The following is a 27760-nucleotide window of genomic DNA, read 5'->3' as shown; positions in this document are numbered from 1 at the left end:
TCTGTATCATATGTCGTATCATCCCAACTCCTCAATTACTTATCTGAAGCACCTGGGTTACCTTACAATTTGCCTGCTGTTGTTTTAAAAATATTTTGTTTATTATTGTATTTATTTGTGTGTTTTGTATTTTTTATAGTTGCATTTAGTGTGCCAAAAAATATGAAAACTTGACGTTCGTGACGTCAAATACCAAAGGAGGGGGTGTGATAAAGGGTAAGCGATAATGGGTAGGGGTGTGATAAAGGGTATGCGATACAGGGTGCGCATCACAGTTGCGCGATATTGATTAAACAGCAGGCTATTTATCAAATATGCAAAACTACTGTATTTACTACTAAACATATGATAAATAACTTTTATATTGAAAACTATCCATTTGGTTATAATTTAATTGTGGATGTAACGCGTCCTCTGATTGGCTGACGTTATTTTGTTATGAGCCCATATACATAATCTAATCATGTGACCGTGACGTCATCAACCTTTTTTCATGGTTTTCTATGGTTTAAAATGGAATTTAGAATTAAATTATAAGAAATGACTGTAATATTTTTTCTGTCATAAAAAAAGTGGTGCACACTGTTAAATAACCCGCTACGCGTGTTATTCAGTGTGCACCAAATTTTTTATGTTATTTCTTCATAGACAGAAAAAATATTACAGTCATTTCTTAAATAAAAAAACATATGCATCAGGTTTTTTTAAATAGAGGTTTCATATGACTTTAATTGTTATGTTTTAGATAGATTTTTCTCAATACTTCATTAAATGGTTAGCTGTCCTTTGTGGACAAAAAAACGATGTGCTTATGTTGGAGAGGAGGTTACTGGGCCAATCTTTACAAAAGATATTACTATTGTTTTGCACATTTTAAGTTTTTTACTGACAGTTCCCACCCTTTTTGAAATGTGACATTAAATGAGTACATGTATTTGAGATCCACTGAATTTCAAATATAAATACTTTCTGACTAATTAGTCAAATCAAATTATCAACAAAATATGCACCTTATTTTAGATATCAAAGAAACAGCTCTGTGATAATTTGTGGAAACCTACATCAGAAAAAGACAACTACTAATCTATTTCACAACAACAATGAAGACATCTTGTCTAAAAACAATACACAGAAAATCTGTTTCTTGTACATAATGGCCATATTGTCACTTAACAAGCTAATATGTTCTTTCAGGTGAAATGTTTATGTATTGGTTATCGTAAGGTCAGCTATAAGACTGATTTTTATGACTAAAAGATTTTGCAGGTGAAATATTTATGTTTTTATCATCAAAAGGTCAAGTGTCTTGTGTATTGGTCTATGGAAAAAGAAATAAACAGGCTGTAAAAATAATCATTGACTCATAAAATTAATGAACAAGATCATGTTAATTTCTGATAAGAAAACCAACGACATGGGTGGGGCTTAATCATAGGATATTCTCTTTGATGGGAACAGATATAAATAATATATATAAGAATAAATATGATCTTTGGAGTAAACATTCAAGAAAATTTAGTGCTACTACATTATTATGCAAAATAAAAATATCCATATTGAACCTTTTTTTTAATTATATTTACATAAAACCAAATGGATAGTAAGTCTAAAATAAGAATTTGATCTTCGTTCAAAGTTTCTTATTCTCTTAGAAACAAACTGGTCAAGGCTCTGGTCAATTTAGAGCTTGACATAGGGAAGACATTTTGTCATTTTTGAAGACTATGTACTGAACTTCAGCTGTTTTTTCTGTTCTTTTTTAGTTGTTGGATTGTTGTCTAACTTATTCAAATTATTCTTGTGCTTAAGGATGTTCGCTGCTCAGTTTCAAAACAAATAACTTTTCATAAAACTAGTATGTATTGATAGGGAATAAATTGAGGAATCAAAAAAGCAAAAAAAATATAGGGGTCAATGTACTTGTTTTCGAGACATTAGCCATTGGAATTTTGGCGGGAAAATATTCTCACTTGATTTTTCCTAGCTTTATCATTGACCAGTTAAAGTTCTCAAATACTATTAAAAAATAAATAAAATTTGATAAGACTTTTACTAATGACTTATAATTATACATGTAAAAGATTTATGAAAAGAAAAATGGGGGTTCATGGGGATTTTTTTTAATGCATTCAAATGGATAAAACCAGAGGATTCCGAAAATCTGACAAAAATTCCAAAACATGACAAGCAGACATCCTTAAGCTTTATAAGTGAGAATTTACAGAATGAAAGCATTGAGATTGTTCATGTTTGCAAAGCTGTATGATTTCTTTATTTAGACAAAAATCAATTTACTACTTTGATAACAAAATCCCAAAGGGAACTTTACAACTTACAGTCAGAATAAAGCTTTGATTAAAAGGTCTGAAAATTTATTCAAACACAAAAAATCTTATATTCTTTTATTTTGGTCACTTTTGAAATCTTTGAAAGTTATATACAAAGTATATAAAATAAAATAAAGTAACCCTATCTCAATAGATAATAAGAAAAATATTTTTTTTTCAAATGATAATGTCTAATCATATACTCGTAGATTCAAAAAAGAGTATTTCTTATTAAACCTACATTCAAATCTAAAGAATACAACAATTAAATAATTAAAATAATCACACAAAAACATGACAAGATAAAATATGCACCACAGGAAGTTAAAACGACCCAAATATTTATCATCCTACTCTAATGATTCCACTAATTACAGGTTCAAATGATAATTAACAAAGTCACACAATCTGTGAGCAAAGGGAGATAATTATACTATCGCATTACTGACACCACAGTTATAGGTAGGTATAATTACTCACATGCTAACACATACAGGTGAAAATTAGTGAATCATTTCTGCACCTTATCAACCTTTCCTATTTTGGAGCTTTCAAAACTTGTTTTTTTGCATTTTTTCATTTCGTTTTATGGTTTATCTACTTTTTGTATTACTGGCATATAGGTAATTTTGTAATTTACATGTAGAAGCTATTAAAAAAAAGTGTTTTTTTTTCATCCAACTGATTGTCATTACTGTGAACATATATTTTAAGCTAAAATTGAGAATGGAAATGGGGAAGCCTCCTGTATAAAACTGATTATCAACTGACATTTATCTTTTTTTTTTAAACTAGAATCCAAATATAAATCATAATTCATTGGATATTTTTTAAATTGTAGACTATAGTAACATCAGACCTTTTTACTGTCATTTTCCTATTAAGATATGACTTCTTTATAGCTTTTTGTCCACCACATAAAGATTTGACCTTTAACCTACCATTTTCGCCATCTGATATGATGTCATTTGGACCTTTCTTTACAATGGTAACATTGCCCAGAGCTCTGGACAGAACTTTTACAGCAAGTACTGGCTCTTCTGGTTTCGGCTTCTCTCCCATCTGTAAAACATTTTTAAAACCATCAACATGTATCTGCAAGATATTTTTACACTAGATGTCACACAGATAAAGCAGAAGACAGTACTTCAAACTAAATGTAACTGGTTAAGATGTTTTAAATAATCAATCGATTGCTGGTTGCTTAAAGTCCAGTGGCATATACTTCATGCATGTTCAGGATTTAGTCACCCAAAACTCACAAATTTAAAAGTCAGTGTTCATTATGTGTCAATAAATAATCACAATACCAAAAGATGAATGATTTTTAATTAATAATATATTTTCTGTAAGAAACTCAGGATCGGATCCATTAAATAGATTTTTAGAACTGATTATATTGTTTGAAAGCTTGTTGTTGTGTATTTAAAAAGAATTCTCCAATAATCTATTTTCATATCTATTACCAACTTTGAATCCTGATTATAAACTTATTCCACAGTTTAGAATATTCTAGTACTCAATCAGGTGAGACAGCAACCTTATTAAGGAAGTTCGCTGCTCAGTTTCAAAATAAATAGCTTTCCAGTATATATTGATAGGGGATTAATTGAGGAATAAAAAAAGCAAAAAAAATATAGGGGTGAATGTGCTTGTTTTTGAGATATTAGCCATCGGAATTTTGGCGGGAAAATGTTCTCTCTTGATTTTTCGTAGCTTTATCATTGACCAGTTAAAGTTCTCAAAAACTATTAAAAAATAAATAAGATTTTGTAAGACTTTTACAAATGGCGTATAATTATACATGTAAAGATTTATAAAAAGAAAAATGGGGGTCCATGGGCAAAATTTTTTAAGGCATTCAAATGGATAAAACCAGAGGATTTCAAAAATCTGACAAAAATTCCAAAATATGACAAGCAAACATCCTTAAGAAAACTCAAGCCTACAAGTAGTGCAATTTTGAAACATATAACTGCTTTGTTATTACAAAAATGTATTACAGTAACAGCAAAATCATCACCCCCCCCTGAAATTATTTTTTTGCATGATTCAGTGATTATAAACTTCATTTTACTTCTTTTATTTGCTCTTATTTAAACCTGTTGAACAGTTATTATGCTCAGGAGTCTGTTATGTAATAAGAAAATAGTTTTAATTCAAGGACCAACTTGACATTCTTAATTAAACTTTAATATTTAAAAGTTTTGACCAAGAGTTCAAAGTGATTAGAAAGGTGGAAATGTTATTTTCAGAAGCTATTCAAAATCATTCAATATAATTGAAAGTTTTTAATTACGTGTTAAAATTTCTTTGATCATTATATATTGTCTTACAGGAATTAAAGCACTTATCTTACAGTGAGGCTACAATAAATTAAATAACCGCCGTGTCTACCTAACAATGCTATCAGACCTCGTCATCAGCGAAACACTTTCTCTGCCGACCCGATACAATAACGAAAACACTAATTATTGGACTGAGGGCAAAATTTGGTCATTTTGACGGAGTTGTCAAAGTATTTAAACACAACATGAGAAGATTTCATCACCGTTGTTTTCCGATCTGTTTAAATAATCTTATCCTGAACGGGACATTCAGAACACCTTGTTAACCCTTCGTAGCAGACTTTGTGTCTTTGCTTATAGTCACCTTTCCAGGGTTATTTCCAAACGACAAACACTTTCTTGGGATATAAAATGTGTTCTTAGCAAAAATGAACTGTTCATAGCGTAAAAAGTAATTTTTATAATAAAATTTTGGGCAAAATTGCTAAAAGTGTTATTTATAGTGTTAAATAATGAAACATGTATTTTTTATCTTTGAATTTTTGATTTTTTTAAAAGTTTTTAACATGGTTTATTGGATCCCCCAACCACTTAATATTTTGAAACACTTTAAATTTTATTAAATTGCCAAACAGTACTTCATTCAAACTTATGCAGATACCCACACCATTTTTTTCCCTCTCATTGATCAAAACTTCCCCAAATCTAAAAAAAAAAAAGTACTATTTATCATACAAGTCAGAGGTTTAGCTAGCTATACAACCAGGTTCAATCTACCATTTTCTACATAAGAAAATGCCTGTACCAATTCAGGAATATGACGGTTGTTGTCCATTCGTTTGATGTGTTTGAGTTTTTGATTTTGCCATTTGATTAGGGACTTTCCGTTTTGCAGATTCCTTGTAGTTCAGTATTTTAGTGATTTCAGTTTTTACTCTTAAAAATTTTAGAATAAACTTCCCATTGAACACCATAATATTATGTATGCAAGACAAGGCTTCCATGTCAAAGCTAATGGTCTATGGTGAAATCTTGGCTAATTTGGAAACAAATAAACAACCATAAAAATAAAATAAAAGTCTGCAACAAATTAATTAAAACAATAAAATGATGATCGGCCAATTGTGTTCTTGGAATTGTAACAATATAAATTAATTAAAAGTGGAAAGGACAAGATTGTTGTTATTGAAATTAGCAAATTTCAGGAAAGTGAGGAAAAATAATTGTACCATAAGATAAATATCTGTTCATTTCAAAGATTTATGATGGACTTAAAGAAGGGATCAAGAATCTTAATCATGATAAATGTTGCAATTTTCTAGCTTACCTCCCTTTAATTCCCTGGCAATACACTGGGGTCATTAATTAGGTCATTTATAATACAAATGTAAATAAAGTGACAGAAATGGACATTGTTAAACAAACAGTGATCATAGTTGGTCCTTTGAATTATGGGTAAATAATGAAAATGGCTTCCAGTTTGTTATTTCTGGGGATTCTTTGGTGTCCAGTTAAGTCAAATGGGCAGAATTTAACCAATTATCATCAATAATAAGAGGCAATTTTCTGACATTTCATTATGAATAGGGGAGATTGTAGGATTATAGATGTATTAATCCTTTCATTAAGGTCATGACCCTAAAAAACAGATATTTCCAGAAAATTGTGATTGATTTTTAATCATCACCTTCAAAGGTGCATTTTGGAAAGCACTGCAATCTCATAATTTATTAATACGCCAAAAACAAAAAGTTATGTGTTGGGTTTTTCTCCTTATGAAAAAGAGGGTATGAAGGTAGGATTTCATGTTTTTCCTTTTTCTCAATTCAACCTCAATTCTATATGGAGAAACATGCAATTTTGCAAAGGACTAACAGCACTTTGGTAATTTTTGCAATATTATAATAAAAAGTGAGGACCAGCAGCTTTTCTTCAAAGACCACCAGGAGAAAAAAGATTTCTACACATTTGCAGATGTTACACTTTAAATCTAAATCGATCAGCAATGAACAAGATTAAAGAACAAATCAGTAAAGGGAAAAGACTTGAGCTAACTTCTATGTCATAATAATTTCTCATTAAATCATATAACATCTTCATATTTTAAAAGTTATCTAGTTAACTGACAATTAAAAAGTAGGTACAAACAAAATCAAATAAAGAATTCCTGATCAGAAGGTTCACAATGAAAGCAACCTTATTGATCTTTGTAATATATAAAATTTCCAGAAAAAAGAAGATTTTTATAAAAAAAAGTGTTTTTTTTATTAATTTTGTACAAACATCAATAAAAACTTAAATGGATTTTTGAAATTTGGAATCAACCATATAGTTTTCATTAAAGGGATGTTCCTGGTTTAAAATTTCTTTGAATGAAACATGCTAAAGGTTGGAATGACAACAACAGTGGATACAATATCAACTGATGAATTATATATTACAAATTCTCTTATTGAATTACAGTTGCTGTGTTTACAAGGTAAAGGTCACTTTCATTCAAAATGGGTCACTCAAGAAACCTTTGTAACAACTCTTGGAAGGGTCTGTGTTTGCAAGTTGTAATGCAAAATGTATGCATTTTACCAAAATACCCTCATTGTCAGCAGTAATTCTTAATTCCTCCGCTTCATCGCGGTTCATCCATTTTTTTAAACCTACCTATTGTATCAGCTGGTAATGTTTTTATTTTTTGCTGAATATACATGAAATATGTGTCACTGGACATTAGGCAAACAAAAATCAATTTATCAGAATGATAACATGCAAATTACAAAAAATGAAAAAGAAAAGAATGAATACTGTTGGGGTAATAATGCAGTGAATTTCTCTTTTTTTTTATGGATAAACACAATTTCAGGTCTTCAACAAAATTCAAATTTCATGATTCCTAAGAAGAATTTGTCAAACCTTACAAGTTTTAATTTTTTTTGGTAAATAAAATCCATTGAAATTTGTGTATAATGTATCACTCAAAATCAACATGCATGACATGTCCACATTATAATTTTTTTTTTACCCAACTAGTTGCAAATGAAGGCGGTTTGCTGACCCCCAACTCTTTTCATCTTATATTGGTGATGGATTACTTTTTCATTAAAAATTTCACCTGCGTTCTGGTGTATATGATGGTCAAGGGGAGATAATCGACTTTTTCATATTTTCAAAGTTGAGATTGGCATCAATTTTATTTTTACCCAAACAGTTGCAAATGAAGACAGTTTGCTGACATCTAACTCTTTTGATCTTTTATTAATGTTGGATTACTGTTTCATTAAAAAAATCACATAGCCTATCTTTAAAGATTTCATTTTTTTTTTTTATCCATTGTACATGATGGTCAAGGAGAGATAATCGCCTTTTTCAATTTTTTCAATTTTTCATTTTTGCAATGCAGAGATAGCCATGCATCCTTCCTTACATCAGCAGATGCGATTAGCCATTAGATATTTCCATAAAAGATACCATTTGAATAAAATATAGTTATGGATAGAGATATAAAATCAAAGAATCACTGATTTTTTTGCATGGAAAGAAATTTTGCACAAATGTGTTCAATTTTTATGTGAGATAACCAAAGACTGACTTGCAGAAAATAAACCACTTTTTTCTGTTTCATAAAATATATTATAAAAAAAAGAATGAGTACCGTCTTTGATTTAATTTCAGAAAGTGGATTATCAAGATACAGTGTTCTCCCCAGAAATTTTGGATAGCATCACATTTTGCGTAAAAAAAAACAACTATTTTTTTTAATGTCATTTGTCGCGTCGCGTCGATGCTCTTTTTCCTTCATATGTTTTAGTTTATATTGTTATATATTCATAACTGAGAATACAATTAAACTATAACCTCAAAAACAGTTGTTTCAGTTTATGTTTTCTTTATTCATTTATAGTTACAGAATTATTTTTTTCCTCTTGTGCCAAATAAAAATAAATATGTGGTTTCAGTTACCCAACAATAAGTCAAATGAATGAATGGTTCATTATAGTGCAAGCTGTATATATACAAAACTAAATATCTAGTACACAAAATTAACTATTTTTTATATTATATTAAGTAAAGATAAAGTAGCAAAAGTAGCAAAAAAAAATCAATTTAAAAACTTTTTTTGTTTTGTTTATGAAATTCATTGTTTCATGGCACTCAATCAATTAGTCCCAGTTGATTCTTATCTTTACATCAAAATGATATGTATTTTTAACAAAGTTATCTAACAAATAATAAGTCTGTTAATGCATAGTTTTTTCTCTTGGTATATTTTTTCGATCTGTTGTCATTATCGTGAAAATGCGGATTTTTGTCATATCTGGTCCGGTTCCGATCCGTAGTTTTCCCAAAAATGTGCAATGGCGGCCGTGGAAAATTTACGAAAATGAGTCCGAGAATAAACATTGTTTGACAAGAGATTGTGAATGAATAAGACGCTTTTAATGCATTAAAAAGATTAAACATAAACTTAAGCCAATTATGATAACTTTTGAAAGAAGTATTAAACTTATTTTAGCTCTAAACCAAAATTCTCGCTCTCGGAAGAGAAAGAAAGTAATTTTTGGAGAGTTGCACAAATAAACGACCTTTTATTAAAAAAATAAAAATCGTTCCAATCTTTGCAAATTTCTTAATACAAAACGTAGATTTCGAATTGTTTTGTGTTTGCATTTTTCCATGTCTAAATTGATGTTTGTAGACACGTGCCGTGGTATTAGTCATGTCATAAGTGTCAGCTTGGGATATTCGCATCCAAACAGTTATCACCCTGAAGGCAATTAACACCTAGCTATTTAATCTCTTAATTGCCTGTAGTTTCCGACTTAAAGGGATTACAATTAAAGGTGATATAATGTTTATGATCATAATCGATAATAGATGAAATTTCAAAATTGAGGAAAAGTAAAATAGCATCTTCAAAATAATTATAGCGTCGCAGGAATAATTATAGCGTCACGGAAATTATTATAGCATCACGGTAAAAACATATAGCGTCGCGGTACCGGGACGCTTAAACGGCCTGGGGAGAACACTGAAGATAATAACTTACAAAGAGAATGTTTAAATCTCTATGCATCATTTTTTTTTATGTAAATAGGAAACATTTCCCTTATTTAATCACAGCTAAATAGATTAACTGAAAAATTCTTAATACAAAATCATAATTACAGTTAGATTTATTTTTCAACTAAAAGTTGGAATGCATATACATTTCAATATTAAAGAAACATATGTATTTTTTCAATTTTTCGAGTTGAAATACCATAAAAAAATTCTATAGCAACATGACCTAAAAAGTTTTTGAATTATCATAACAATAAATGAACTCATAACCATAAACAAATGCCCATTGTAGACTAAATATGGATTGAATTGGCACAAGTATTGTGGCAAACCTTTCATACTGAAAATCAAAATCAGGCACCTACTATACACAGCTACTTTTGCATAGGTACTATTTGTGTACTAAAAATCTGCAGTACTGGAAATTTACTTTTAATATTCAGTACTATTTTGTTACTTTAAAATTATTGTAATATTTAGGTACCTGTATTTTACAGTACTTAATTTGTACTTGAAATTTAGGCACTACAGATTTTTGGTTACTACCATTACATTTTCAGCATTTTGAAAGTTTTTCTATTTCAAATCTCTTAAAATTATGATTTTCAAACATGGAATATTGTATTATTTCTGTACCAAAATATTTAGTACAAATCAAGTACTGTAAAATACAAGTACCTAAATATTACAATAATTTCAAAGTAAAGAAATAGTACTAAATATTAAAAGTAAATTTCCAGTACTACATATTTTTACTACAGAAATAGTACCTATGCAAAAGTAGCTGTGTATAAGCTTTCAAGGAAAGGACTATACAAAAAAACAACTTTCATATTGTTTACATTTTCTAGTAATATATATCTGATTTTACTTACCATTTTTTCATAAAGTCTTCCAAATTCTACTATATTTGGTGTAAGTATGGCCTTTCCATAGGATTTGATTAAATCTGGATATTCTGTTACTAAGAAAAGTCCATCCTGAAAAAAATAATGTTATGGTCAAGGGGAGATAATCTATACAATACTATGTCTGATGAAAAGGAAAATTGGAGTTTAAAATGTCATTTCCTACAAGTATGTTCATTATAGTTATACATATTCTACTTCCATTGATTCATAAGACAGGTAAATCAACATCAAAATATAGGAACGATTTAACAATACAAGACACTATCTCTGATTTGATGAACTTTCTCCTCCACCCTTGAAATTCAGTCTGTGGTAACCCTGAATGGTTAGGGGATATGAAAGCAAGTGACAGAATATTTTGCTTAATTAGGTAAATTTACAAAATCTGCATCACATAAATATAGATTCTACCACTGCATTGAGTGTAATGCGATATTTATCCACTCTCGACAGTTAAATTTTCAAATTTAAAACGCAGGCTTGCCGAAGCGTTTTAAATATTTAAAATTTAACTGTCGAGAGTGGATAAATATCGTATTACACGAGATTTGGTGGTGGAATCTGTTTCTCTAATGATTTTCTAACATTATGCAGGCAAACTTATTCCTTCTTTTGGAATGATCTGCAAAAAGATGTGTTCTTTCTATGTCACGTCATCAGGCATCGTCGCCTTTTGTCATGCCATCACAATAGGAATTTCAGAGGAAAGCAAGAACATTCGACGTCATAATCGGATTTTAACCACTGAAGTACTGAGATCAAACGAACCACACGTTGATTAAATTTTTTTTATACAATGGGTGCAGAAAGGGATAAATTGACGAAGAATTAGAGAAACATATTTACTTTCCTTTGTACCCATGGTGACACATGCTTTAAAGTGATAACTGGTTTTCACATGATATCAGAGTTAATATATCGTAATTTTAAACTTTGCAAATCTTTGAAATATCTAAAATTTCTCTTAAAATTAGAAAATATCTACTGTGCAAATCTTTGATATCTCAGATATTTCTCTTAAAAATTACAAAATGTATACTGTGCTGTGCCTATGATATGCATTATATATATATTTCATGTTGGATGTTTACTGATTGACAATTTTGTCTTAGATGCATGATTTTTTTGATTAGTTGTTGTTTGCTTTGAACTAGCTGTCAGTAATTGCGAGTACTCTCAAATCCATACTTAAGTGTCTTTTTATTGTTGAGATGTACAAGTACATGGCTACTTCCACTCTGTTTTAATTAGATGTATTTCACCTGTAATTCAGTGGTTGTTGTTTACTGCTGTGTCATATTTTTGTTTTTTGTTCATTTTTTTTGTACATTTCAAAATGACAATTGTCATTTCGGGGCCTTTTATAGCTGACTGTGCTGATAGGCTTTGCTCATTGTTGAAGGTAGTACGGTGACCTATAGCTGTTATTTTCTGTGTCATTTGGTCTGTTGTGAAGAGATGACTCATTGGCAATCATACCACATCTTTTTTGTTATATTTAAGTTTTTTGTGTGTTCCAGTGTATACGATGGTCAAGGGGAGATAATAGCCTTTTTCATAATTGACATCCTTCCTTGCATCTAAGGCCGAGTTCACTTGAAACTCTACAATCGACTTCAGAGTTAATAGATTATCATGTGAACGCACCAGAGTTGATATTCGGAACAACTCTAAGCAACTCTAGGGTAAGGCCCTGACCAAGCATAAACAAGAGGCTGTCACAACGACAGCAAACCGGATTTATTAACATTTATTTGTGTCCTGGCAATATCACAAGAACCATTACTGATTAATGGTGCAAGTGAAAATTGTCAATATCAAATTTGACCTCCATTTTGTCATCAGTATCAACATATTAAAATTTGAAAAGCTTAGATTGAATGGTTCATGAGTAAATGCAATAAAGTGAATGGAAACGCCATATTACGATCTTTCAAGAACCATAACTCCTGAACGGTAAAAGTCAAAATCGTGACCTCTATTTTGTCATCAGTAACAACATATAAAAATTTCAAAAGCTTTGGTTGAATGGTTCATGAGAAAATGCACGGACATGACTGGAAACACCATTTTTCAATCTTTCAAGAACCATAACTCCTGAACCTTAAGGGTCAAAATCGTCATTATTAAACTTGACCTCCATTTTGTCATCAGTAACAACATATTAAAATTTGGGAAGCTTTGATAGAACAGTTCATGCGTAAATGCACGGACACGACTGGAAAAACCATTTTTCAATCTTTCAAGAACCATAACTCCTGAACGGTAAAAGTCAAAATCGTCATTATTGAACTTGACCTCCATTTTGTCATCAGTAACAACATATTAAAATTTGGGAAGCTTTGGTAGAACAGTTCATGCGTAAATGCACGGACACGACTGGAAAAACCATTTTTCAATCTTTCAAGAACCATAACTCCTGTATGGAAAAAGTCAAAATCGCCATTATTGAACTTGACCTTCATTTTGTTGTCAGTAACAACATATTAAAATTTTAAAATCTTTGGTTGAACGGTTCATGAGTTAATGCACGGACAACATTTGATTGCTGCCTGCCCGCCAGCCCGCCATACATCCCCAAATCAATAACCGACATTTTTGTCACAAAAATCCGGTTAAAAATAAAATATTCTCATTGGTTTGACGTCATTCAAGAGTTTCTCGAGTTTAACCCTGGCTCGGTCAGGGTTGGAACCAGGGTAAGAGAGGTTAACTCGAGTGGTTCAAGTAAAATCGTATTGTTGAAACCCGAGTAAGTAAAGTTAACTCAAAGTTTCAAGTGAACTCGGCCTAAGAGTAGTCATTTGATGTTTTCATGAAAGACACCTTTTGAACAAAATAAATCATGGATATATATTTCAAATCAAAGAATCAGTGATTTTTTGAGAGTGAGTCAAAATGTGTTAAATTTTCTTGGGAGATAACCAAAGACTTAATACCATATCTTCTTTTTATGTTTATAAACTTACAGCATCTACAACAAGAGGTAGGTTTTTCTTCTTTACTTCTTCTAATATATTCTGAAATATAAAATTATTATCTAAAATTAAAATCTTTCCCTTTATCCAGCCTGAATTTTACATAAAAGGGACTTTTTGTTATTGGTAGGACAACCATATTTTTTTTTCTAAATAAACTCCTATTTTGGAAATAAAAATCAGGGTTAATTCATTTCTATTCTGTTAAAAAATACTAAAAAATTGTCAATGAAATGCATAGACTTAGCCAAAAAACTAAATTACCAGATGTAAGAACAAGTATAGGATATTACCTTGTGTTAAAATATAAAATTCACTAGTTTGAGGTTACAAAACAGATAGAATGCTAGGCTTCAAATTCATATGTAATTTTTATATTTATTACATAAACTACCTTAGCCGTATCTAAACAGACAACTGGATCCCTGCCCAGACCTGGTCCCAGGACAACAGCATGCATCCTCTCTAACCATTCACTGGTTTCATGAACAGCAAACTTTGATTCTCTGAAGTGTACATAAAAGATGAAAATTCAAGATATTGGTTTTAGAAAATAAAACATAACTAGAGGCTCTAAAGAGCCTGTGTCGCTCACCTTGGTCTTGTGCATATTAAACAATGGACACGGATAAATTCATGACATAATTGTGTTTTGGTGATAGTGATGTGTTTGTAGATCTTACTTAACATTCTTGTTGCTACAATTATCTCTATCTATAATGAACTTGGCCCAGTAATTACAGTGGAAAATATTTTCTAAAAGATTACTAAGATTTACGAAAAAATGGTTAAAAATTGACTATAAAGGGCAATAACTCCTTCAGGGGTCAACTGACCATTTTGGTCATGCTGACTTATTTGTAAATCTTACTTTGCTGAACATTATTGCTGTTAACAGTTTATCTTTATCTATAATAATATTCAAGATAATAACCAAAAACAGCAAAATTTCCTTAAAATTACCAATTCAGGGGCAGCAACCCAACAACAGGTTGTCCGATTCATCTGAAAATTTCAGGACAGGTAGATCTTGACCTGATAAACACTTTTACCACATGTCAGATTTGCTCTAAATGCTTTGGTTTTTGAGTTATAAGCCAAAAACTGCATTTTATCCCTATGTTCTATTTTTAGCCATGGCGGCCATCTTGGTTGGTTGGCCGGGTCACGCCACACATTTTTTAAACAAGATATCCCAAAGATGATTGTGGCCAAGTTTGGATTAATTTGGCCCAGTAGTTTCAGAGGAGAAGATTTTTGTAAAAGATTACTAAGATTTACGAAAAATGGTTAAAAATTGACTATAAAGGTCAATAACTCCTAAAGGGGTCAACTGACCATTTTGGTCATGTTGACTTATTTGTAAATCTTACTTTGCTGAACATTATTGCTGTTTACAGTTTATCTCTTTCTATAATAATATTCAAGATAATAGCCAAAAACAGCAAAAATTCCCTAAAATTACCAGTTCAGGGGCAGCAACCCAATAACGGGTTGTCGGATTCATCTGAAAATTTGAGGGCAGATAGATCTTGACCTGATAAACAATTTTACCCATGTCAGATTTGCTCTAAATGCTTTGGTTTTTGAGTTATAAGCCAAAAACTGCATTTTACCCCTATGTTCTATTTTTAGCCATGGCGGCCATCTTGGTTGGTTGGCCGGGTCACGCCACACATTTTTTAAACTAGATACCCCAATGATGATTGTGGTCAAGTTTGATTTAATTTGGCCAAGTAGTTTCAGAGGAGAAGATTTTTGTAAAAGTTAACGACGACGGACGCCAGACGACGCCGGACGCCGACGACGACGGACGCCGGACGCCAAGTGATGGGAAAAGCTCACTTGGCCCTTCGGGCCAGGTGAGCTAAAAAAGGATGACAGGATAACACCAACCTTGAAATACAATATTTTTTTGAAGATGCTTACCCATGCTGTTTGGGTAGGTAGGTATATTTTTGCCAACAACATAAGTAACATGTCACAGACAAGTAAAAGATGTAAGAGTAGAAAATAAATCTTAAAAAAAAAAGATTTATTTATTACATTTTTGAATAAGCTGCTTTTTAGTTGGCAAAATCTAACAATCTAAATTCTATTTTAGACTTTTCACGATTAAAAGGACAACTTATATCAATCATCCAGCTATAATTAAACTTTTCAGTCTGACATCAGAATAGCAAGCACTTCCTTAATTCAGAAAACTTAAAGATTACAGGTAGTACCAATTTTTATGTAAAATTGGTAAAAATGTTGCATCCTTATTAAATATTTTATATTATCTCTATTATTTGCATTTTTCCTTTGATCATTTTATGTGATAATTTTTCATATCATGCTACTCGCTTGAGATGGAAAATTATCGCTAGAACCTAAGGACGCATGTGGCATGGCTAATGAAATTGACATGAAATTGACATGAAATTGACAATGTCGTCATAGGTAAAATAACTGTAAACAGATTATCATTGGTTATCTCAACTCAATTGCTTTTCTCGGTTTCACCGTACCAGCTCAAGGGATACGATTGCCATTGTTTTTGTTGCTACATGCATTAATATTATTTTCAAAAATAATTCAACTGCACGTGTAAAATGCTTGTAAAATGTAATTTACGTAATCTGAATAGTTATTCAACTTTAAAAATAGCCAATCCTCGATACAAGTGTCTGAACAATGTACTTATTGTGTTTTATTTTTGTACTATCAATTCCGAGTTTACTTTCCACAGCAGTCTTTAGTCAATAAGAGTGAGAGAATGTATTTCACATCGTACCTTATCAACTATTTTCCTACATGAATTCTAGGTGGAACCCCATTCCTAACTCTTTAAATATTTAATTTCCTTTGGGTCAGTGGGAATGACTCCTTTCCGTACACATTCCTCTGTTTAAATTGCGATCGGTTTTAATATAATACGTCGTCTATCGACAGAACGAGTTAATTTTTCTCTACTTTTCATCGTTTGACTAAAGATACTTACGGAAGGGAGACAACTCGAAGCAATAATATGGAAGACTCCATTTTGGCTGAAGGGGTGTTCTAGTTACATCTTCACGTTGTGGACTACATTTATTTTAATTCAAATGATGCATATGATTTTAAAATTATGCAACAACAATAACCCTCAATAGCAGACAGACATAGAAAGAATCTCGTGAGTTTCAAATTAATCAATGGAGTGGGGAATCCAGAGCAACCATTCAAATCTGATACCCCTTCAAGTCAAGAAAACTATACACATGCGCATAATTTCCTAAACAAACCTTAGACTTGTGATTTGTAGCAAGGAAATATATTAAATGTTAATTAAATGACCTCCATTTCTTTATGGAAGTACAATATTAAATATCAGTGACATATAAGAAAACTCCACTTCAGTTCTTATATGACAAATGTATGACAGAAATAGATTTATCGATCGGAATTCAGAACTCTCGCATGTTATCAAAACTGGGGAATTCCCTCTGACGTGTTTCTAAATTTATAAAAACACTATATATAAATACTGCTTAAATCTGATTTTCCATGTTGTTAAAAACATGCATACAAGTCAAGGGAAATATCGAAACATGAAGATTATGAGAAGAACATTATAGGACAGTTATTTAAATTCAATCCTTTTGTTTTTTATACCATTTAAAGCAAGACAATCTCAAGAATCTGAGATGTTCCTTGATGTTTAGAATAAAATGGTTGATGTGAGGGCATGGCCCTGAGTCAATGGTATAGGTCTACAGATTGCTTAAAAGCAATCGTATCCCAAAAACCCTCATAGAATGAGCAGTATGAAACAAGTTAAAGCACTCACAGTATTGGATGTACTATCAATTCTGGACTGTAACTTTTGATTACAGTGGATGCTCCTTCAGTGCAGAAAACATGTGACAAATCAGCTCCCTGTCAAATATATCAAAATTATCTTACTACATTTCTAATATTCTACTAAATCTTCTTTTTTTTAAATTCTGAGTGTATTTGTAATTTCTTTTTAATATTTTGTACATCGTAAGTAAACATTGTGTTGATTATTCTTAATAATATTTCATTTAGTCTTGCAATGTAAATACTCTATATATGATACAAAATAATAATACGGCAGCATGCATGCTTCAATTTAACCTGGTTGTAATATGTTTTTAATTCCTGTCTATATTGTAAGAATTAAGATGCTCGGAGTGGTCTTAGCAGAACTACTGTATCACTAGGGATGTCAACTCTGAGTTTGTGAGTTAGAATCTTGCCTTTGCAGGTGATCTAGGCTCCAATCTTAATTGACTACGAATGTTAGTTTTCCTTAATAAAAGGTTGTTGGTTCTCTACAGCTCTCTCCACAATAATTGACCACTATTTTAAGGAATTACTCACAGTTATAGTGAATATATATTCAACTCTTATCAATCACTCAAAATTAAAATTTATCAATAGAAATTTGTCAATAAACAGTTTTCCACTAGAATCTATAATTGAACATCCCTTCATAAAAATGTAAAACAAAATATGAATTGATAAAATTTGAAAATAGCAGATGCAAGAATGGTTAACCCATAATTGGTTTATAAACATCTGTGTGAACTAACCACTTTTAAAGCTGATATTGCTGCAAAGTATGGAGCTCCTGTGTACCTGAAATAAACAGAAAAAAGGTTTCAAGCTGTCAATAGCAAATGTTGATTTTTATGTACATGTATTAGCAAAATTCATATAGAGAAAATTCACCAATAATTGATACCTTTTCTTTCTTTCATACATGCTTTTGAAAAGAGGGTAGATTGATTATGCAAATTACTTCACAACCAAATATTCAATCAAATTAAGAATTACTAGAAACAAAGAAATCATTATCATTCAACATGTTAAAGAACCAATCATAATTAAATGTTTAAAACTGTCAAAAACTTAGTGAAAGGTTATGTTTACCCTAAGAAAGGAAAAGTATAGGTCAGTAGTACTAGGAACTAGAGGGATAACTTACTCTTTTGATCCTCCAATAACAGCTATCCTCCCTGCCAGACCTTTATGGCTAATAAATGTGATTGGGGGGATTACTGACTGCACCATCTCTAATAATAGCCCTGGTTTGTTGTAACTTGTGTGAACCCATTGGAAACTTCCAATTTTGGCTGAAATTTAATTGAATATTGTCATGGAATAGATTATCTAATAAAGGTTCCAAATATTCAGCAATAGAGATAACATTGTTTATAAGGCCAAATAAAAGTAAAAGAATGGTTCCAGTTTATCCTTTAAAAAGCATGTGTCGGTATGTCAGCAATTTAATTTATAATTTTTTGGGGGATCACAAAATTGGGGAAAACAATTGTGTCGGATTCCAATATCATACAAGTCCCTATTGGATTTTCACCATTTTCCATATGTTTGTTTGCAAAATAAACAGATATGTTACTTATTTATTTAATTTTGATGCATTCTGTTCATAATGTTAAAATTTGTTGCATTTTAGCCGTAGTGGATACTTCTGATGGAAATTCAGATGACAGTCACACTCACAGAAGTTTGTTCATTGAACTATTCAAATTCACATTCCTTAGACATGTCAGCATGGTCAGAATTTTATCATTTGAAAATTTTCACAAAAAAATTCTAGAGTCAGGGTTTATTGCAAAGCCCACACCACACAGTCAGCTATAAAAGGCCCCGAAATGACAATGTAACACAATTCAAACAAGAAAACTAATGGCCGCCTGTTGATTTTTCTAATACCAGTAATGTTGCTACATTTATGTATGATCATCAGAGAAAATACTTTTAAATAAAATTCATCTGTAAATGACAATATTTAGTATAATAAATTAAATAACACATAGCTGAGGGTAGTAATGGGGATACTTTATGACAAATAACAGTAAAAATTCTTGCTGAATGCATTTACAGTAATTTTTGGTGCATGACGATAAAATGTACATTTTCTTTTAGACGATAAAAAATTTGACTGATTTAGACGCATCATGTTATTTTGTTTTCTACAATTATGACACTAACAATAATTATTTGAGACCTCTGACGAATCATGATAAGGGTATTTAAATGAATCACAATAAAATTATAACCAATTTGACAATAACGTTAGCCAACAATTACAGTTTCACATCTGACGGTAAGGGCATATCTACACTCATAGCTTAGAGGGTTATAGAACAAATTGGTACCCCCTCGGAAAAGGATCATCAACCTCGGCTTCACTGTGGATGACAATGTTTTTTTCAGGGTACCAATCTGCTCTATCACCCTCTCAGCTATGTGTTATTTATATATATCATGGGTATATAATGAAATAATTTCAAAAACTTCAGGAAACTGGAAGAGTGTAAAAGTTTTCAAACATTTATTCAATTAAAATAGGTTCAAAAGTAGATATACATTATTTGCCAAATCGATCTTATACAGCACACTCTAGATACATAGGCTAAAAATGTGTAGATATTCAGAACTATATACAAACTACGCAGTGAAATGTAATCTTGTGCTGTTTGGTAACAGTGTGTTTTACTTGTTAAAAACAGAATGGTTAAGGTTTTTGTCTAAATTTAGGAAAAAACATGTTTTCAGAAAGTATTTGACAACTTAGATATTAGTGACAACCTGTTGGTCCACCACTGGACCTGCTCAAAAGTGAACCTAAAAGACTAGCTACAGACAGCATTTTCCCCGCGGTTTGTCCTTGACCTTTTTCTCTACCGTCTGAATAAGTCTAGAGATGTTCGAATGTCTTATTTTTCGGGATACTTCTAGTAGTATTATCGAGTCTAAGGGAAACTCCAGAGAAACAAGAATGAATCCTGCAGAAAAAAACAAGATGGCGTAAGAAACTATAAACAAATGTAGAATTTTCAAACTTTAAGTGACATTTTATCGCTTAAGCGCTCTTAAATACTTCATGCTACTTCTCAATAACAAAGCTCGCTTTAGTATAGTCTTTTGATTATAAGATTTTAGTAGAATTAAAGCAGAAATGCTGTTTTCATTTGGGGTTCTGTTTAAATTCTTGTTCAGACAAGAACAACAGGTTGAGTAAATAAACATAATGAACATGAATCAGGTGTTTAATTTTAAAAAGGGTAAAATCTGTTAAAAATAATCATAATGCGAAGTATAACAGGCTTTTATATGTAATAGGAGAGCATGAATTTCATAACAAAATCGCTTGACTCCACCGAGACTCAAACCTGGGACTTCTGAGTCAACCAGTACCTCGAATGACCGAATAACAGTGTTATTATCCGAATAACACTTGTAATGACCGAATAGAACTTTAAATTTTAAAATTAGCACATATTGGTGACTTTTAAACATTGATTATTAAATAATAGTATATTATCGATGTATTTTATAACTCATAAATGATTTATAGAAGGCACATAAGCTCATAAAAAACTACTAAAATTTAGTGTGTGCATCCAATATGGTGACCACGGAAATCACAATGGCAGCCATGTTCAATGTACATGTACACACTAAATTTTAAATGATCTTTATGAACTTATCTTCTTTCTGGTATTCATTTTTAAGTTGTAAAATACATCGATAATATATTAATATTTAATAATCAATGTTTAAAAGTCACCAATATGTGCTAATATTAAAATTTCAAGTGTTATTCGGTCATTCGTGTTACCCTGAGTCAACCAACTAAGCTTAAGAAGTACTTCCTTAGCTCAATCGCTTACAGCTGGCTAAGTATCTACCACATTTTTTACTTCAGGGAAGCAATCCCATCACATATACATGTATGTAAACAGGTTTAACCCGCCAAATTCTGTATGTGCCTGTCCCATGACATATGGTAGGAATCTTCATTGTTTTTACTTCTACCAAACTACTTTTATTTCGTTCTACACTAAAGCTAGTTTTAACACCAGTCATGATTTTCAAACACATTACAATAATACCTTATTGGTTTTGTGAATACCAATTAAAAAAGAGACAATTATAGTATGATATGTTATAGAATAGTATATGTCTCTGATACCAATTAATAGCAATCATATATAATTATTAATCATGTCATATCTATCATTTGTCTATAGATCTGTCTATCATGTCTATATAACCCCTAAAAATATTTTACTAAAAAAGTCTGACAACATTCCCCATTTCCATTCTCAATTTTATGAAATTTTATTCATGAAAAGATATATACATCTAATAATTTAATCTGTATTTGAATAAAAAATAAGGTGCCATCAAACCCAGGTGGTGAACACGAAGGGTGCAAACGTGAAGGATGAGAATGTGTTTTTAAGAAAACAGATATCAATGAATTGGCTCATGTAGCAGATAACCAAGATTGAAAAAACAGTTTCATATTTATTATAAATGATAATAAAACACAAATACATGTACATGTATTGCAATATCTCCATATGAAATGTATTTTGAATGTTTACCACACTTTCAAACTTGAACTTCACTTTAAAACTCCAAAATCATGATAATGAATTAGCCACGTCAAAAGAAAGTGGTTGGCCTTAGTTCTATAAAATTCATTGAAATAAATCAATTCACACACTAGAATTTAGAAGTTTCTGATTACTAAAAATATTAAGAACTGTTTACTAGTCATCTTTAATAGTAACTTCAGAATAATTCAGGACAAGAAAGATTTTTCTTTTTTTCTTCCCTACACAATTTTTGTTTTTAATACTACTTTGGGTTCATTTATTTTCATGGGTATCAATTTTCGTGGATTGCTGAACACTTCAATATTCGAGGATATTTGAATTTGTGGTTTTGCCTATATATATCTCTGTATACATGAACTATTGAAAATATGTTATTTGTTGAACATTTGACATGTTTGAATTCATGGTTCACCTGTTCCCATGAAACCCATGAATAATGGTAATTTGGTATCCAACGGCAACGAATAATTATGAATCCCCAGTAACTGAAACACTCATTGTACACACACTATTATTGAATGGTCCTGAACAAGATGAATATTGGCTACATTTGTCATTACAATTTAAAATTATATGCTTTCAGGATGAGTAAAGGAATTTTCAGACCAAAGAAAATGGACTTCACAGAAAGTGATGATAGCGATATTGGTAAGATATACAAAATAACACAGAATTGTTGTAGTGCTGTCAAAGGATTTATATTTAAAGATATAAGAAGATGTGGTATGAGTGCCAATGAGTGACAACTCTCCATCCAAATCACAATTTATAAAAGTAAACCATTATAAGTCAAGGTACGGTCTTCAACATGGAGCCTTGGCTCACACCAAACAGCAAGCTATAAAGGGCCCCAAAAAATTACTAGTGTACATTCAAATGGGAAAACCAACGGGTTAATCTCTATAAAAAAATCGAGAAATGAGAAACACTTATGAACCACATCAACAAACTACTGAACATCAGATTCCTGACTTATGACAGGTGCAAACGATTGCAGCGGTTTTAAACGTTTTAATGGTACCAAACCTTCACCCTTATCTGAAAGAACAGATTATTATAATGAGACAATCAAACAACACAAAATTCCAAACAACAACCTACATGCAGCCTGTTAATTCTAAATAATATGTGTTCTTTGTTTAAAATAAATATGAATTAGTCTTACTGAGACTATAACAGATTAGACACCAAAATCTCAAATGACTAAACCATATAGATGTTTATTTGATGAATGGCTATTATTTATTTTGAATTTATTGAACCATAAAATTAATTTTGGACTCTTTACATTGAATAATCCGCGTGTTGTTTATTCTTTAGTTTTCTATGTTGTGTCATGTGTACTATTGTTTTTCTGTTTGTCTTTTTCATTTTTAGCCATGGTGTTGTCAGTTTGTTTTAGATTTATGAGTTTGACTGTCCCTTTGGTATCTTTCGTCCCTCTTTTATGTAAAATGTGAAGCGTCAAAAATTAATTTTATGGGTCAATAAATTCAAAATAAATTATTGCCATTCATTATAAATAAATTTCTGTCAAAAATAAGGCTCAAAGAACTTTTTATATTTTTTATATTAACAATAACAATGTACGTATGTACACATGTTGGCGTATGAATACACAACGTCAAAGTGGGCATGTCGCCATAAAAATTGACAACATTGAAAATAAAACTAATACTTTTAACCAATCAGAAGACAGTAAATACACCAAATTTATTTATAAAGATATAATGAAAGAAAAACACCTAGTGACTGATAACCTTGAGTTATTTCCTACATGAGCATAATCAAATAAAAGCTTCTATTTGCCTCCCAAATGTTTTTCTTCAAGAAGTATGGGTCAGTCAGGCATCTTTCTAGACTAAACACATATTTTAAACATAGTATCTGTTTCTATTGACTGGGCCAATAACACTTCTGGTAGACATTTCATCCCCTATATGGTTTTACTAGTCCAAAAGTCAGTAATTTTGTGTTGACATGAAATGTCATTTTCTGTAACTGACTTTTATATAAAAATGTTGAGTCATGAAACACTGATCTTTGTCTACCAGTAACCTCCATGCACAGATTACCTTTATAGCTGTGTTTTGGACAACTTTCATGAACCTTCTTTTTTTTAAAGCTTTTAAATTTGAATTTTATTTTAGGCCTTTCAACTGTGATAACTTTTATTTAGATGAAGTGTGTATCTGACATACCGAATTATAGGACCAGTATCTTTGATGAGGTTTTCCACATACATTTATAGATATTCACAATATTTTACATGTAGGTCCAAGGTTTTATTATATTTGGTGAACCCAAAATAGCTCTATGAATTACAGCTACAAAGTGTTATTTTTTTTTAAGTTTCTGTCTTCCTGGCCCCTGGGGATTCTATTTGACATCTAAAATGTTTGTACTAATTACTCTATATAAATATATACTCAGCCATGAAGTACTTCATTTATTTTCAGATTCCACAGTGACCCCTATTAATCCACCAGATGACAATCCACATGGACAAATCATTGAGTCGGACAGTTTGTCAGATTTCTACCTGAATGAAGCAAAACAACGAAAACATCCAAAACATCAGAGAAAAAAGAGAAATCATTACCACTCTGACCATACTGCTGATGAAGCTGAAGGTATAATTTAATTAATGGAAATAATAATAGCATTAAAAATGTAATACACCATTGTTTATATTTTCAGTTTTTATTGGACAAACTAAGTGCTTGTGTTTTTGTGTATATTACTTTAGAATATCTGACTACACAGAACTTTGTTTGTCTGATCTGATCAAAATTGTTACTTGGTAATCTTGTGTGTTTATGAGTGTAAGTAACTTTAAAAAAAAATAGCCACAAAATTGTTTATCTGATCAATCAGTTTTGCTTAAACAATGGCAAAACTTGTTGTGTGTTTATATATATACATGTTGCTATATATATCACCATGATAAGAAGATGTGGTATGAGTACAAATAAGACAAATCTCCATCCAAGTCCCATTTGTAAAAAGTAAACCATTATAGGCCACAGTATGGCATTCAACATAGAGCCTTGGCTCACACTGAACAACAAGCTGTAAGGGGCCCCAAAAATGAAAAGTGTAAAACCATTCAAACAGGAAAACTAACGGTCTAATCTATATAAAAAAAATAAAACTTGAAACATTTATGAACCACATCAACAAACATCAACTTCTGAACAACAAGTTCCTGACTTAGGACTGGTGCAAACAAATGCATCTGGTTTAAATGTTTTAACAGGCCTTATCCCTAACCCGAAACATGTTTGATAACACAATCATATCAGAAAGACATCTTGGTACTGATATTAATAAAGCAAAATGTTGAATACACACTATTGAGACAGCAACCAAGGGACACAGAAGGCCAAACATACTCTAATCATACCACATCTTCATATATCTATATATATAGCAAAACCATTTTCCAAGTAAAGCTTAGCTTTTCCTTTTTTTTCATTTTGCTAATAGAAAAGAAAGAACATGGGGTGTCCATCCATAAAACAAAATCAGTAAATGCACAGCAAAAACAAACACACAAAAGCAAAGAAACATCACTGTTCTGCTGTTTTTAATCTCAAAGTCAAAGTGAGGTCTTCAACACTGAGCAGAAATTTTGTCATTCACCTGTTGGAAATTAAAAAGTGGAACGTTTGAAAACTTACTTGTTACTGTGCCCATCCAAAGTACAGGTGCCTTAAAGCTTGATATATTATATAATTATCTACTTAAGGATAGTGATTCTTGACTCCTGCCACCAGTATGTTATTCTCCATAAAGAATAAAGCTTTGTTGTAATTAAAGTAAAGATGTCAGTGTTAATTTAAATTATATTGTATTTTTTTGTAGATGAGTTCAATAAATCGAAAGAAGAAAACATCAAAGATATATATAAAGAACTACAAGTTATCAGTGATAAGTTAAAGGTAGTATCAAATCTATGGATATTCACTTATTTATCTGAACCTGCTTTACACACATACAACTATTGTCAAATATCACATTTGCCTCATGCTGAGGTATTCACTGTGAAAAAGGGTGATTTCGGGTCTTTTGAATCAAAATTAATCCTATACAATCTCATTTCAGATTCACCAGCATTCAATTAATTGCAAATTGCATATATAGTATGTTAATTTATCTTCAGAAATTCAAATGCAGCTATTACATTTAAAGTAGATTATTGCAAAAGTGATTGTTATCATTATATTGCACATGTTACTTTCAAAGGGAAATAACTCAGGAATATCTGAAAAAAACTTCAACATAGATAGAAATATATATAAACATGAAAGAAAAAGAAAAGAAATAACATGAAATATAGGACCATAAAAAGACCAAACAGTCAAAAAATGCCTGATTCCACCAAAAAGCAACAAACAAATACAACAAATGATAGTTCAGGAACTCTGATAGTACAGACGCAAAATATGTTATGGTTTAAATAGTGTTTATGTGGGCACTACTGTACAATTCTTGTGTACAATTTGAAGTTTAGTATGACGTTCATTATCACTGAACTAGTATATATATTTGTTCAGGGGACAGCTGAAGGATATCTCCAGGTGCAGGATTTTCTAGCTGCATTGAAGACCTGTTGGTGACCTTCTGCTGTTGTCTGTTCTATGGTGGGGTTGTTGTCTCTTTGACACATTCTCCATTTCCATTCTCAATTTTACTACTGTAATCAGCCATGTATAACCTGTGTTTGAATATAAGCCACACATCTTTTGTCATCACTGGAAATCAGGAAAAAAGACATTTTGTAAAGTCCAGTAAACTATTAATTTAAAGTTGTTTATGATAATTTAATTTGGTATTAGATATTTTCTGATCACAAATCAATTATATTTAATATTCTGTGTAAAGATGGAAAACAAGAAGATACACGAAAGAGAAGAAAAAGTAAAAGAAAGAGAAAGAATTGTGGCCATCTCATCAGCCAATGTTAAAACTATCACTGAACATGAAGTCAGAGAGAAACTTAAAGTGATGGAACAGGTATTTACATTTGTCATAATTCCCTACAATTAAATTAACCTGCTTACACTTAGTTGAGTCTCTGCATAATTAAAATATATCAAGTCTTTCATATATACACAATGTAAGAATATTCAAATCAGCCAATATCCTGATTTATGTACAAAACAACAAACAAAACCAAGAATGAATTTCAACAATAAATGACTATTGCTGCATTACAGGCCCATGATGTGGGCTGGCACATATTGACAGTTTAGCACTTATCTTAAAAACACCTTATAGGAGTTTTGCCCCTTAAATGAAAATCCTAACCCTGTTTCATGTTTAGGCCAATGATTTAAGAAGATGGACAAATATTGTCAAAAGCAAAACCTTTGTCCCAAATTGTAGTGCCTTTCCAAAGTCAGAAACTTTATATGTTTTGTTGCCTTTAGCTACATCATCTTCATGTTTTTGTCCCTGTTGTAAAATGTCATGACTGTTGGTTATATATCGTTCTTAGTCACTTTATGATTTATCCAAGTCTTGTTTTAGCTGTGGGCAACTTATGAATTTTACAGGTTGTTTTACACTTTCAAGCATAAAATATTCCATGTTGCAGAATTTTATGATTTGTGACACATATTGCCCCAACATATTCTATTACATGTATTGATGTTTCCACTGTCTATATCACTCTGCTCAGCTCTTCATTAATTTGCATATCATAGCTTTGTGATGTCAAATACACTAACCTTGTTTAAATAACTTTGGACATATCACAATTATCATAATGAA

At 31.1% G+C, this 27760-nt stretch overlaps 2 protein-coding genes across 4 annotated transcripts in view; one reads left to right on the top strand and one right to left on the bottom strand.

Annotated features, from left to right (window-relative positions):
- LOC139486072 (ATP-dependent (S)-NAD(P)H-hydrate dehydratase-like) overlaps positions 1 to 20294 on the bottom strand; it is a 109744-nt gene extending 89450 nt beyond the window's left edge. For both annotated transcript variants that reach the window (XR_011655470.1, XM_071270768.1), the window contains exons 1-8: positions 20163 to 20294; positions 18535 to 18682; positions 18140 to 18185; positions 17371 to 17459; positions 13954 to 14065; positions 13551 to 13601; positions 10546 to 10650; positions 3269 to 3389 (exon numbers count right to left, since the gene is read on the bottom strand). Coding sequence is in view for 1 of the 2 variants with exons in the window: in XM_071270768.1 (XP_071126869.1) it covers positions 3269 to 3389; positions 10546 to 10650; positions 13551 to 13601; positions 13954 to 14065; positions 17371 to 17459; positions 18140 to 18185; positions 18535 to 18682; positions 20163 to 20223 (733 nt within the window). In the remaining variant the exon portion in view is untranslated. The remainder of the gene's footprint in view (positions 1 to 3268; positions 3390 to 10545; positions 10651 to 13550; positions 13602 to 13953; positions 14066 to 17370; positions 17460 to 18139; positions 18186 to 18534; positions 18683 to 20162) is intronic.
- A 16-nt stretch (positions 20295 to 20310) lies between these two features.
- LOC139486071 (coiled-coil domain-containing protein 138-like) overlaps positions 20311 to 27760 on the top strand; it is a 33599-nt gene continuing 26149 nt past the window's right edge. The window contains exons 1-5 of one of the 2 annotated variants that reach the window (XM_071270766.1): positions 20311 to 20381; positions 22566 to 22630; positions 24442 to 24615; positions 25850 to 25926; positions 26870 to 27001. In XM_071270766.1, the coding sequence (XP_071126867.1) occupies positions 20353 to 20381; positions 22566 to 22630; positions 24442 to 24615; positions 25850 to 25926; positions 26870 to 27001 (477 nt within the window). In that variant the 5' untranslated portion in view covers positions 20311 to 20352. Of the gene's footprint in view, positions 20402 to 22565; positions 22631 to 24441; positions 24616 to 25849; positions 25927 to 26869; positions 27002 to 27760 lie in introns of both variants that reach the window. The other variant, XM_071270767.1, reaches the window with a different exon arrangement.

The sequence above is a fragment of the Mytilus edulis genome, chromosome 8 (genome assembly GCF_963676685.1).
Source record: "Mytilus edulis chromosome 8, xbMytEdul2.2, whole genome shotgun sequence".
In the NCBI taxonomy this organism is placed as follows: domain Eukaryota; kingdom Metazoa; phylum Mollusca; class Bivalvia; order Mytilida; family Mytilidae; genus Mytilus; species Mytilus edulis.
This window is presented reverse-complemented; position numbering and strand designations above follow the sequence as displayed.